Below are 10846 nucleotides of genomic sequence, written 5' to 3'. Positions count from 1 at the left end.
GGGGGGGGCTGTGGGCGCGGCTGCGGCGCCTCGAGGCGAGGGTGACGGTGGCGGGGATGGGGTGTGGCGGGGTGGCAAGGTCGCGAACCGTACGTCACCTGCGAGGGGCAAGGCTGGAAAGGGGAGGGAGGGGGCGGCTCGAAACTAGCCTGACCCAAAAAGCAGTTGACGAGTGGTGTTATTTATGATGGGGTGCGGGTATCGACTCCCGATAGCAGACCGCAGAGGGGCTCCACGTGGCACGCGGGCTGCAGCTGCAATCGTGTCAGCGCTTTTTCTAATTTGCCAAAGGAGTGCTGAGGCTGAGAAGGAAGCGGGAGGAAGGATAAAGATTTATAACAAAAAGATGAGGAAATCAGCGGTCTTTCATGATAACTCGGCCATTGTCAAATATGGGTCAAAAGCGTGCACCGTCAGGACAGAGCCTCATACTAATCAGGACGTCCACCCCCTAAGCTTAAAGGTGATAATCAATCAGCCAGTCCTATCGTACACACACTGAGACAGAAGGGCAAGAAGGGACCAGAAGCGGAGGGCGACCACCTGGGAGATAAGCGTGACCTGACGCTCGGAGCAAACATGTTGTCGCGCGCGGCACAAGTCCTTGCGCTACGCGGCGCTATGCGTCCGGGAGCATGCGGCGGCAGCAATTGCCTGATAGATTAGTGCTATTTTTACCTCGGCGCACCCACCGCTGCGAGCTAGCTAGAGACCTACAGGGTGGTCCATAGACCCCTTCCTTTATTTTGCTTATACTGTACCGGATGCAGGTGTGCGGCCGGGTTGCATACTCGCACGGGGCCATAAGGCGCCGTGGGGAGCGACGGTAGGCAAGCCCGTCCGCAAGCCTGCATGCGGTACAGTATAATCAAAATAAAGGAAGGGGTCTGTGGACCACCCTGTATAGAGACGAGAGACGAGGGCGTCACTTTTGCCCTACTAAATTTCAACAGCAGCGCACCGGCGGCACCGGCATCAATGGCGTGTGCCGGATCGAAAACAATACAGTGAATTGCCCCGGCAACAGGGGTGGGGCCGGTGGGGCACCCGCAGACGCCAGCAGCTGCCAGAGACGGCTGACCACAGCTGCATGTCCAGCAGCAGACCACAGCACCGGGCGGCCGCGGCGGCGGCGCGGTCGTGGTCCCCCGGGGGGCGCGGGGAGGAGGGCACGCGAGAGGCAATCGGCGGGTAAAGCCACCCTCCCCCTCAGCAGCAATGCCGGACACGCCGGAGGACGCTGAGGACCCCGCGGCCGCCGGGCCGGAGTGTCAATCCCAGAAGCGTCCCCAAAGAGAGGCCGAGGACGGGTGAGGGGCGAGACGAGAGCGGGAGGTGCGGAGTCCTTGAAGGCCTTGACTTTGACATCAGCGCCTCTACGCCGTGCGGCGTGTCCCAGGTCCAGGGCGGTGACGCGGGGCCGGGCCCTGTGCAGCATCCGCCCGCCCTTCTGGTGGTACGGCGGGCGCAACTGCCCGGCGCGCCCCGGCGGCGACCCGGACGACTACGAGCCGCGGCCCCACCGCGTCGTGCGGGTCCCCGAGGCCATCCCCAACCTCCTGCAGCGCCTGGGCGTGGACAGCGAGGGCCAGTACCTGCCCGGGCAGCAGCAGCAGCGGGGTGCGAGTCGTCTCCTTCGTGTGCCCGTACCTCGGCCTCAGCCTCAGACTGAAGGGACTAATAAGGGACTCTTGGTTTCAGCCGGCGACTCGCCCCCCGAGGTACCAGACAACGTCCTTCCTGGTGACGTCGACGGTGGCGACGAGGCTCGCAGCCACGAGTTCTGCAGCTGCCGCAAGGAGACGTGGGTCCGAGGGGGACCGCTGGGGCCCAACCGTCCGGATCCGTCGCAGGGCTGCCGGTGCGCGTGCTGCAGGCCTAGGCGCCCGCCGAGGCCGTCGCCGACCCGGGCTGTCGCGATCCCCCTTGAAACTCCCGTTGAAACGTGAGTGTATGTGGATTTCTCGGGAGTCTCAGGAGTAGAGTCTCTATGGGTCACCGCTCACTGCTCTCTCCCTTCCTCTTAGCTGGCAGGCTCGCCCCCCGTTCTGGTGGTGGTGCCACGACAAGCGGTCCGAGCGGCCTGGTGGGGACCCCGCCCTGTACGCCCCGATCTTCCCCGTCAAGCAGTCCCAGCCAGGGCCGCCGCTCGCGCACCGACTGGAGGTGGACGACCCAGGCTTTTACATACCCGGACAAGTTATTTTCGGTAAGGCTTCAGTTGCGTCATGAGGGCATAATCTTTTTCTTTCAAAGTTGTCGGGTGCTAATTCTTCGTAGAGTTTCTCCCGACTAAAAGAGTCCACACTGCGTTTCTCTCGAAGGTTTCACACCCCCAATCCATCAGTACTGGCTGGAGCCGACACCAGAGCATTGCCCGGACGATTATCTGACGCTTAGTGGGCTGGAGTCCCGGGCGGGGGCGGGGGCGCCCTGGGAGGCGATGCTCCCGCTCGGTGACCCGACCCCGAGCTGCTCGCGCCATGGTATGGCCCTGTTCCCCGTTCCACATTCGGACCCTTGCACCCCCTCCCCGACCCCGACCCATCCCGATAACGTTCCCCGTTCGCTGTAGGTGGGCTCCCGATGCACCCGGACGCGCTGCCCAGCCTTCTGTATTCGGAGATGGTCGGAGCGCGAGCTGCACCGCCTCAAAGGAACCTGCGGAAACCAAACCCCGGCTTCCACCGCGCCGAGGCCTGCGACACGTGCTGCAATCAGTCTGTTCAAACAATGTGAGATAATTACGCGATGAGCTTTTCGGCCCCGTTCCTCGTCCGAAATGAGGATTGGACGCATTCATCGACCTAACTTGACGCCCCTTTCCGATCTCCAGGGCGAGCGTACTCCCGTACGGATGGAGGGGCTGGCCTGGCGTCAAAAAGGCCCACATGTTTTACCGAGACCTGCACCCTTGCCAAAGATTGGCGCACTGTACGAGATGCAAGTGTTGACTGACTTCCTCTTTCGGCGACGAAGCGACAATGTTCAAGTTCGGCGCCTTCAGGGAACTATTTACAGCTTGGCCAATGTGAAAAAGAAAATGCACGCGCCCTCACGGAATAAACGGTACTTTGTATGAGAAAGATAATCTTGTGTGAGGTATCAAGTTATCTCTTTGTAAAGTGTCGTTGCAAAGAGACGGCATTTTCTGCCTTAGAAGTCGAAGTTTAAGGCTGTTCATTCGAGAAGTATGTTGTTTTGTTTGTGTCAACCAAAGAAGTGCCAACTACCCAACGTAAACACTGCAGTTGCAACAATCGTTTTGCATAACAGTTAAGTTGTGAATGACAAGGAACAGTAAACGTTTTAATAGTTCGTAGTTTTTGATTTTCGTGTTTAAATATATTGATATACGAAGCAATAGCAGCATTGTCAAAGGAGTCGAGACAGTTTTTTTCCAAGTCTCCTTGTTTGTTGTTTTGCCAGCAGTAGCCAGGAGACGTAGCGAACTTCGATTGTTACCTTGGAGCAAGAACAATAGAGTGGGGAGGACTGCCGAATCCCACCTCCCGGCGGCCCGCCGATGGCACCCAAGCGCAGCACCCCCTCAGCCCGCGGGTTGCCTAGATCGCAGGGTAGAGGGGTCACTTTGCCGGCGCGCAGTGCATTCTTATGGGAAAACGGCCTACTTTGAGGATCGCTCCTGAGTTATTTTGGAGGTGCAGGAGGGTCGAAGTGTTTCTAAATGGTCTTAAATACACAGAAGACCTACTCTGAGTCGAAAAATAATGTCAGAGTGGACTCGTTAATATAAATATATCGAAAAATACAAAAGTTGGCCGGAGTGTTGGAATTTGCTGATTTTGCGGCGATGGTGTAGAGGCAAATGGAAAGCTATCGGCTTGATCAAGGGTTTATCTGAAAGTACGTTTCAATGCCTTTAAATTGACCCCATTGCCGTATTTTTCGGATAGCTCATTTTTGAACAGCAACCGATTTAAAAAGGGCCGAAATGTCCGAAATCAACCTTTTCTTATATCGACTCGTACAAAGGTATTACTCAACACAAATATATAAAATTGGTATCAAAAGAACGGCAATCAATCCTACTTTCAGGGCCTCATTCGTAAAATACCGTACCTTATCATACTTTTCGTCACCGATCATAGTTTTCAGTCATGCGCTACACTAGTTTTGGCGCGTAACCCTGCGTAGCCGCGCCGGCGCGGTTTTGCAGAGGACTTATTTTCGACGCTGGTGAAGAAATGTATGACAAGGTATGGTATTTTACGAATGAGGCCCTGAAAGTAGGATTGATTGCCGTTCTTTTGATACCAATTTTATATATTTGTGTTGAGTAATACCTTTGTACGAGTCGATATAAGAAAAGGTTGATTTCGGACATTTCGGCCCTTTTTAAATCGGTTGCTGTTCAAAAATGAGCTATCCGAAAAATACGGCAATGGGGTCAATTTAAAGGCATTGAAACGTACTTTCAGATAAACCCTTGATCAAGCCGATAGCTTTCCATTTGCCTCTACACCATCGCCGCAAAATCAGCAAATTCCAACACTCCGGCCAACTTTTGTATTTTTCGATATATTTATATTAACGAGTCCACTCTGACATTATTTTTCGACTCAGAGTAGGTCTTCTGTGTATTTAAGACCATTTAGAAACACTTCGACCCTCCTGCACCACCAAAATAACTCAGGAGCGATCCTCAAAGTAGGCCGTTTTCCCATAAGAATGCACTGCGCGCCGGCAAAGTGACCCCTCTACCCTGCGATCTAGGCAACCCGCGGGCTGAGGGGGTGCTGCGCTTGGGTGCCATGTTGGATCGAGATCCGGCAGTCCTCCCCACTCTATTGTTCTTGCTTGGAGCTTACACGAAACGAAAATAAGCACAATTTCTGTGTGACATTTTTTTGTCATGTAAAGCGACTGATCTACCGATGTGAGGTAAATCTTTTACTGACTATGTGAATTGTTATTTCTATATTCTAACTGTATGATTTACCGGTATGAGTACGCACGATACCTGCCCGTCTGCAGGAAGGGTAGCCTGAATTCCATTGTTATAGGCTAACCGTTATGCGTCATTTAACCAATTTTTGTCGTCGTTGGCATTAACATGTTCCCAGTCCTATAACTAAAGTTTACTCTGAATTTCATGTCCATAATTTGCATCTTTGTGGTCAAAACAACTCTTAAAAGAAATCTATCTGCACTCATTATTTACTACCCCCTAATGCTTTTATTATGAAATATTTGTTTTGCTTTATACTCTTTAGGCTACTCTCTATTTCTTAATAAATATATAGCTGTCATTGTTTAGGGATGAATTATTACTCTAAGAAGGGTAGCCGATCTGGTCGGACAATCTGTTCAAACTGATATTGTTAAAAGTCTGCTTTCATTACAATTATATTTAAGTTTATGTTCCAGTTTCAAGAATTGATATAACTTTCTGTAATAATTTATGTTCTCTTTCATAGGACAATCAACTCAGCACAATGGATAATGCACAGTTTAATCTACGATGGAACAACCACAGTTTTAACATCGTCCAGGTACGTCATATGTTTTTCACTTTATGAGTTACTTTTGTATTCAAAAGAGCACTAGAAAGAAACTATTTCTGATGAACTGTGATTTTATGTTGTAGGTCTTTTTAGAACAACTCTCAAGTGAAAGTTTGGTGGATGTAACACTATCATGCCAAGGCCAGTTCATCAAAGCTCACAAAATGGTCCTCTCAGCTTGCAGCTCCTATTTCCAGGTAGACGTGTGTATATATGATTGCAACAAAGGGTTTTGTGACATTCTTAACAAATATTTTGGTTTTAGGATCTATTTAACTTGCACGATGCTCAACACCCTGTTATAATTCTGAATGGAATTAAGTTCCATGACCTGAAAATGGTTGTTGAATTTATGTATAAAGGAGAAACAAAAGTGAGTATGGTGTAAACAAACTTATTTCTCTTTGAAAACTTTACTCATGTACTCATCTCATTTTTTTTATCATTAAAGGTTTTAGAATCTGAACTCAATGGTATACTGGCTGTAGCAGAAGCCTTGCAAGTCAAAGGGCTCAGCAATGTCCGTAGTGAAGACAAGTTTGAAAATAATCAAAGTAGTATTTCACCAGATGATTGTTTCCCATCCGTAGCTATGAATGAAAATTTTGGTTCTGATCTCCACTGTGATGTCCCTGGAGTAGACTCACTTGAAGTGTCTAGCGCTTTGTCAGACTCCTCTAAACCAGGTAGAAAACGGAAGAGAGCGTCTGAGGTAATGCACAATATCTGATACTTTAATGCTTATGGTATTAGATTTTTGTGTCATTTTAAAATGATTTTACTTTTTTTTCTATCTAGATTAGTAAGACTGGGTCACTACAAGACGGATCAGCCAAAGTGCAGCGTTCAGAGGATGGTTTATCTCAAACTAATGTTTTTCAATCAAGACCGATTGCATCTAAACCTCAAACCAGCAGAGGTTCATCCTCTAAGGTCTCTTCACAAAAAGTCTCTGCACCTAAAGCTTCATCTCCCAAAACCACTCCATCTAAAACCAATTTACATCCCAAAGCCTCTTCATCCAATGAATCTCTATCAAGAGCAACCTCACCTGTGACCACTGCATCACAATGCTCCTCTGAAGCGCTTTCTTCAAGGGGGATATCACCCATTCCATCAGAATTTCAATCACGTACTATCAGCTCTTCAGAAGAACCTTTATCAGTATCTACAGGCAAAGCAAGTTTGTCAAAGCCTCCAGCAAAAGTTTACCCACCCAAGACACCATCAAAAGTTAATTGTAAACCATTAAAATCATCAAGTTCCTCTGCATCTTCTCCACATCAGTTAAGCCAAGACGAAGATGAAATTCCTCCTTTTGCTCAAGTCACTGTTAATGATTTACGCAATGATGATGAAGAGCATGATGATGATAATGATAATGATGATGATCTAGCTACAACTGTGAGTTCTGGGTTTCTATAGTTTTCATAATATCAATATTCAATAACAAATAATCACATCAGAAATACTTTTGCAGATTAAAGTTGAACCCCTCTTCATCAGAGACATCGATGATACTGATACATCGTGGGATGACCCTACTAGATTAGTTATTGACCTGGTAAGAATAAGTGAATTGTTACAAATACAGTAGTGTACCAATGGGTGAATCTTTATATAGTCATAAATTTCTGTTGGAACAGCCATCTGAGGATTCTGAAGGTAAGAAAGATGATTCGAATAGCCCAGGTAACTGTGAAAAGTCTCACATGTCGGTGAACAAGCAAGGGGTCCGTGTTAAATCTAAAAGTAAAATTAAGGGTAAGAGTTTCCGAACTGAAAAATGATATATCTTCTAAATTTACTTTTATGTCTAAATATTTTGTTCTTGTGTAGTGAGAACAGAGTCAGAACTTGTTGCCGCGGATATGGGTTGTGGACCACCAGATCCTCTTGAAGTGGAGCTCCCCAAAGAGCGACTAAAAGGGGATAGGATTCCACGGCCACCCAATGCATTTATGATATTTGCTAATGAATGGAGGAAGAAGTTGGCTCTTGAAAATAAAAGTGAGTTTTTAATTGCAAGGTTAAAAGGAAGGTTGGTAAATTTGTGATGATATCTACAGTAAATTACCTTTTCAGCCGAATCAAACAAGCAGATTTCTGTTCGACTTGGAATAAAATGGAAAGCTTTAAATGCTGAGAAAAAAGAAGTATATTTTTGTGCTGCACGCAGGGCTGATGAAGAACATAAACGAAAGTATCCTGGTTATTTCTACAGCCCTAAGGAAGCCAGAATAAGGAAAGCAATGCGTCATCAGTCACGGTTTCAGGCCCTTAACCCTTCAAAGAACAGTGAAGTTTCTGTCCAGCAGGTCAAAAACTCAAAAGGACCTAACCATCCCATGGAGTCTTTATACATTGCAGATGCATGTGTGGTGGTGAAAGAGGAGGTCCTTGAAGAAGACTCCAACCAGCAAAACCTAGAGGAGGAGTTTTTGAAAATGGTTGAAGATGGACAGGTTGAAGCAGAAGCCAAAGTGAAAGATGAGAAGGAACTGAATTCTGAGCAGGCTAACCAACAAACTAGTGTAGAAGATCAGACGTGAAGTTCCTCCTCTTAGCTTTGTAAATGTAATGTGGAAACTTTTGGCGTTCAAAACTAGAAGCAAAACCCTTTTTTTTTTTTTTTTTAATCTGTACGATGTTCCCGTACCATGCATAGCTGATCCTCCCTGTTCTGTTTGGCTGATCAGTGTCATTTTTATGCACTATGAACCAGCACTGATTTCATTTTGCCATTTCTAATGTAGGTGCTTGAAAACCTTGTAAGTTAAAAATAATGCTGAGAAGACATATTTCACTTAAGTAGAAACAGTTTTATGTGCCATTGTTAGAGTGCCATCAAATGGAAATTGAGTGTTATCTAAGAGAACACTTTGTTTTAGCTCACGGTTGGTACATTGATTTGTGAGAGGATTAATTTCACATTTATGTTACTCCATATTTTAATTTCGTGACTGACTGCCATTCATGGCATGAGTAGGAGACTATATTCTGTTGCCTTCAAGGCATGGTAGAGCACACTGTATTAGAAAATTAGTTTTCTTATTTTTTAATAATTGAACTGTATCTTTATCTCAAGTTGTTATGGAATTTGTTATCTATCTATTAGAATTTTGACTTGTTGAAGCAAACTTCTTGGGGTGAGCTTCATTGTTTTTATTTTCATGTAGGTTTGTGTTTCTGACATTTAGCAATACTTGTATTTGCTATATTTTGTGATTTTTACTGTGCATACCGCATACCAAATGCAAAAGGGTTGTTTTTTTGTTTTATGGCTGCACTATTTAAGTGCATATAGGTGTTTTGATTTTTCAGGTTTTGTTATGAGTTTTTTTTTAAAGACTGCAGCTCTATTAACTAGCACTAGCAGTCGAAAGTGACAGGAATGTGAGAATGTGGTAAATCAACAGACGGGAGATCAAAAAATTATTTTCTATGCATTTTTAAACCCCTTTCTGTGTCCTATTTAGTACATTGATATGGTATTTGAATGTATTTTGTTTCAACTAGGTTACTTTTCAGGGTGATTTATCTTTTTACTCCCTCAAGTATGTCAGTTAGCTCTTTTTAATATTATATGACGTTTTTCATTGTTCTTTATTATTATTCTTATGCAGTCCCTCTAAAGGTTTTTATGAATTGAATGTGATCAATCTGCTACCGTCTATTGCTTTAGTGAAATTATTCCATAGTAATTGTTTGTTATTGGTTCAATGTTAATTTTGACATTACCATGTACTGCCTTTTGATAACGAAAATCTAGAGAATTCAAGTTCACGCTAGTTACTGTTTCATAAAATTGTATCTCATCTGGTCATAAATATATTGATTCAATGTGTTGTTTTCTATAGTTTATAGTGAAACACATTTATGGCGATTTCACGCCTTTAACAACGGAAATACCAATACTGAACTCGAATTTACCGTGCTAATCAACTTGTTTCTGCCTGCCAGAAACTCTACTCACCCAGGCGGAACTGGGTTTCACACGTCAGCTGGGTGTTTTGTGGAGTTTCTTACTATGATTGTTTGACAACGATTACTTTTACTTGCAGGTTCTTGTAAAACAAAAGTTGTATTTTCAAATCGTAAAAAATAATTGGATGTACTAACTGTTCAAAAGCACTGTTGAAATTTGATGAAGTCATTACTTTTACCTACTTTGAGTTCTGACTAGAAGAGAGAACTTTGAGTGACATGGTACTTTCATTGTTGCAGCACTCAATTTGAGTAGTGTCTGAGGAGTCTACCACAACATGCTTAAGAACCATGTTGTGCAAGTCATTATATTTCTAAATAAACAGATTGAAACTATGTACATTTTTGTTTTCATTTGGTAAGCGTCCGGAAAATTGTCCCCACACCTCTTCCCACCTATTGGTCCGCTGGAAAAGCGACCCACTGACACCCTTGCCTCTCACAAAGATGTCTTCTTGCTCCTTTGCGCCATCGCCCATAAGAACTAATGAGTTCCAAAAAAAATATCAAATCCATATATGACTTAGAACATGGTTACTTAGTCACAACCCTGGATGAAAATCAGCTAACAAAATTCATTCTAAAACAAATTTATTTGCAAAACCATAAGTTGAGTTCTCTCTTGTGTTAAAGATAATAGAACTGAAACAAGATGACAAAGATTTGAAGAAAAACTCTTTCAGTAAGCAGTGAATTAAACATGGCAACAATTCTAGGAGCTTTAAATGCAGTACTTGATTAAGCTAGGAAATCTTTAACTAGATCAGAATTTACAAGTGTTATACTAGATAGACTCAACATAAAGATCTTAAAACTAGAAATACATCATCGCCTGTTAGTCTTCTCAAATTTGCACTGAGTGCAGCAGTCTTAATGTACAGCATACTGGATTTTACACTGACTTATTGCAAAGTACTTTAAATAGTCAAATTACAATATTTGTAAAATCATACGCATCAAGCCATGTGCTGTGAATTTTTTTGATAAACTCAAACCTTAATAATTGATCATAAAAACAGGGATGGAATTGATCAATAAGATAACAAAAACATGTTGATAGGATTCAAGAGTATTATTTAAAAATTTGACAGGCATAAGGTATTTTAAAGAACTACTTTTAAAGCTTTCTGTAGAGTTGAAGGAGGAGGGGCACACTAATAGATGGGACTGCACAACGTTAACAGCACTATGGCACACTATAAACAAAATTGATTTTACTAATATAAAAGGAAAGTTTTATAAGGCATCATGTTTGCCTCCTCTGTTCAATTATTTACTTTATTGACCTGTTCTACTGGTCTAAAAAAGTACACTTCAAATGATAAAATATA

General features: G+C 44.3%; 2 protein-coding genes across 2 annotated transcripts; both read left to right on the top strand.

Annotated features, from left to right (window-relative positions):
- The first annotated feature begins 187 nt into the window (after positions 1-187).
- Positions 188-3470, top strand: LOC113205913 (uncharacterized). The gene is made up of 8 exons (XM_026421710.2): positions 188-1310; positions 1400-1620; positions 1702-1945; positions 2028-2209; positions 2325-2486; positions 2576-2735; positions 2837-3069; positions 3430-3470. Exons 1-7 carry the CDS (start codon positions 1219-1221, stop codon positions 2952-2954), a joined length of 1179 nt encoding a protein of 392 aa, XP_026277495.1. The 5' UTR covers positions 188-1218; the 3' UTR covers positions 2955-3069; positions 3430-3470.
- Positions 3076-9855, top strand: LOC113205910 (longitudinals lacking protein, isoforms H/M/V). The gene is made up of 12 exons (XM_026421702.2): positions 3076-3275; positions 3433-3473; positions 4829-4905; positions 5442-5516; positions 5612-5725; positions 5794-5901; positions 5980-6240; positions 6327-6932; positions 7009-7092; positions 7175-7292; positions 7368-7538; positions 7614-9855. The coding sequence occupies exons 4-12, from the start codon at positions 5460-5462 to the stop codon at positions 8078-8080; spliced, it is 1986 nt and encodes a 661-aa protein (XP_026277487.1). The 5' UTR covers positions 3076-3275; positions 3433-3473; positions 4829-4905; positions 5442-5459; the 3' UTR covers positions 8081-9855.
- The last annotated feature ends 991 nt before the right edge of the window (positions 9856-10846 follow it).

The sequence above is a fragment of the Frankliniella occidentalis genome, unplaced genomic scaffold (assembly GCF_000697945.3).
Source record: "Frankliniella occidentalis isolate FOCC.00 unplaced genomic scaffold, Focc_3.1 Scaffold20, whole genome shotgun sequence".
Taxonomy (NCBI): Eukaryota; Metazoa; Arthropoda; class Insecta; order Thysanoptera; family Thripidae; genus Frankliniella; species Frankliniella occidentalis.
Note: the sequence above shows the minus strand (reverse complement) of the source record. Positions and strands in the feature narration are given on the sequence as shown.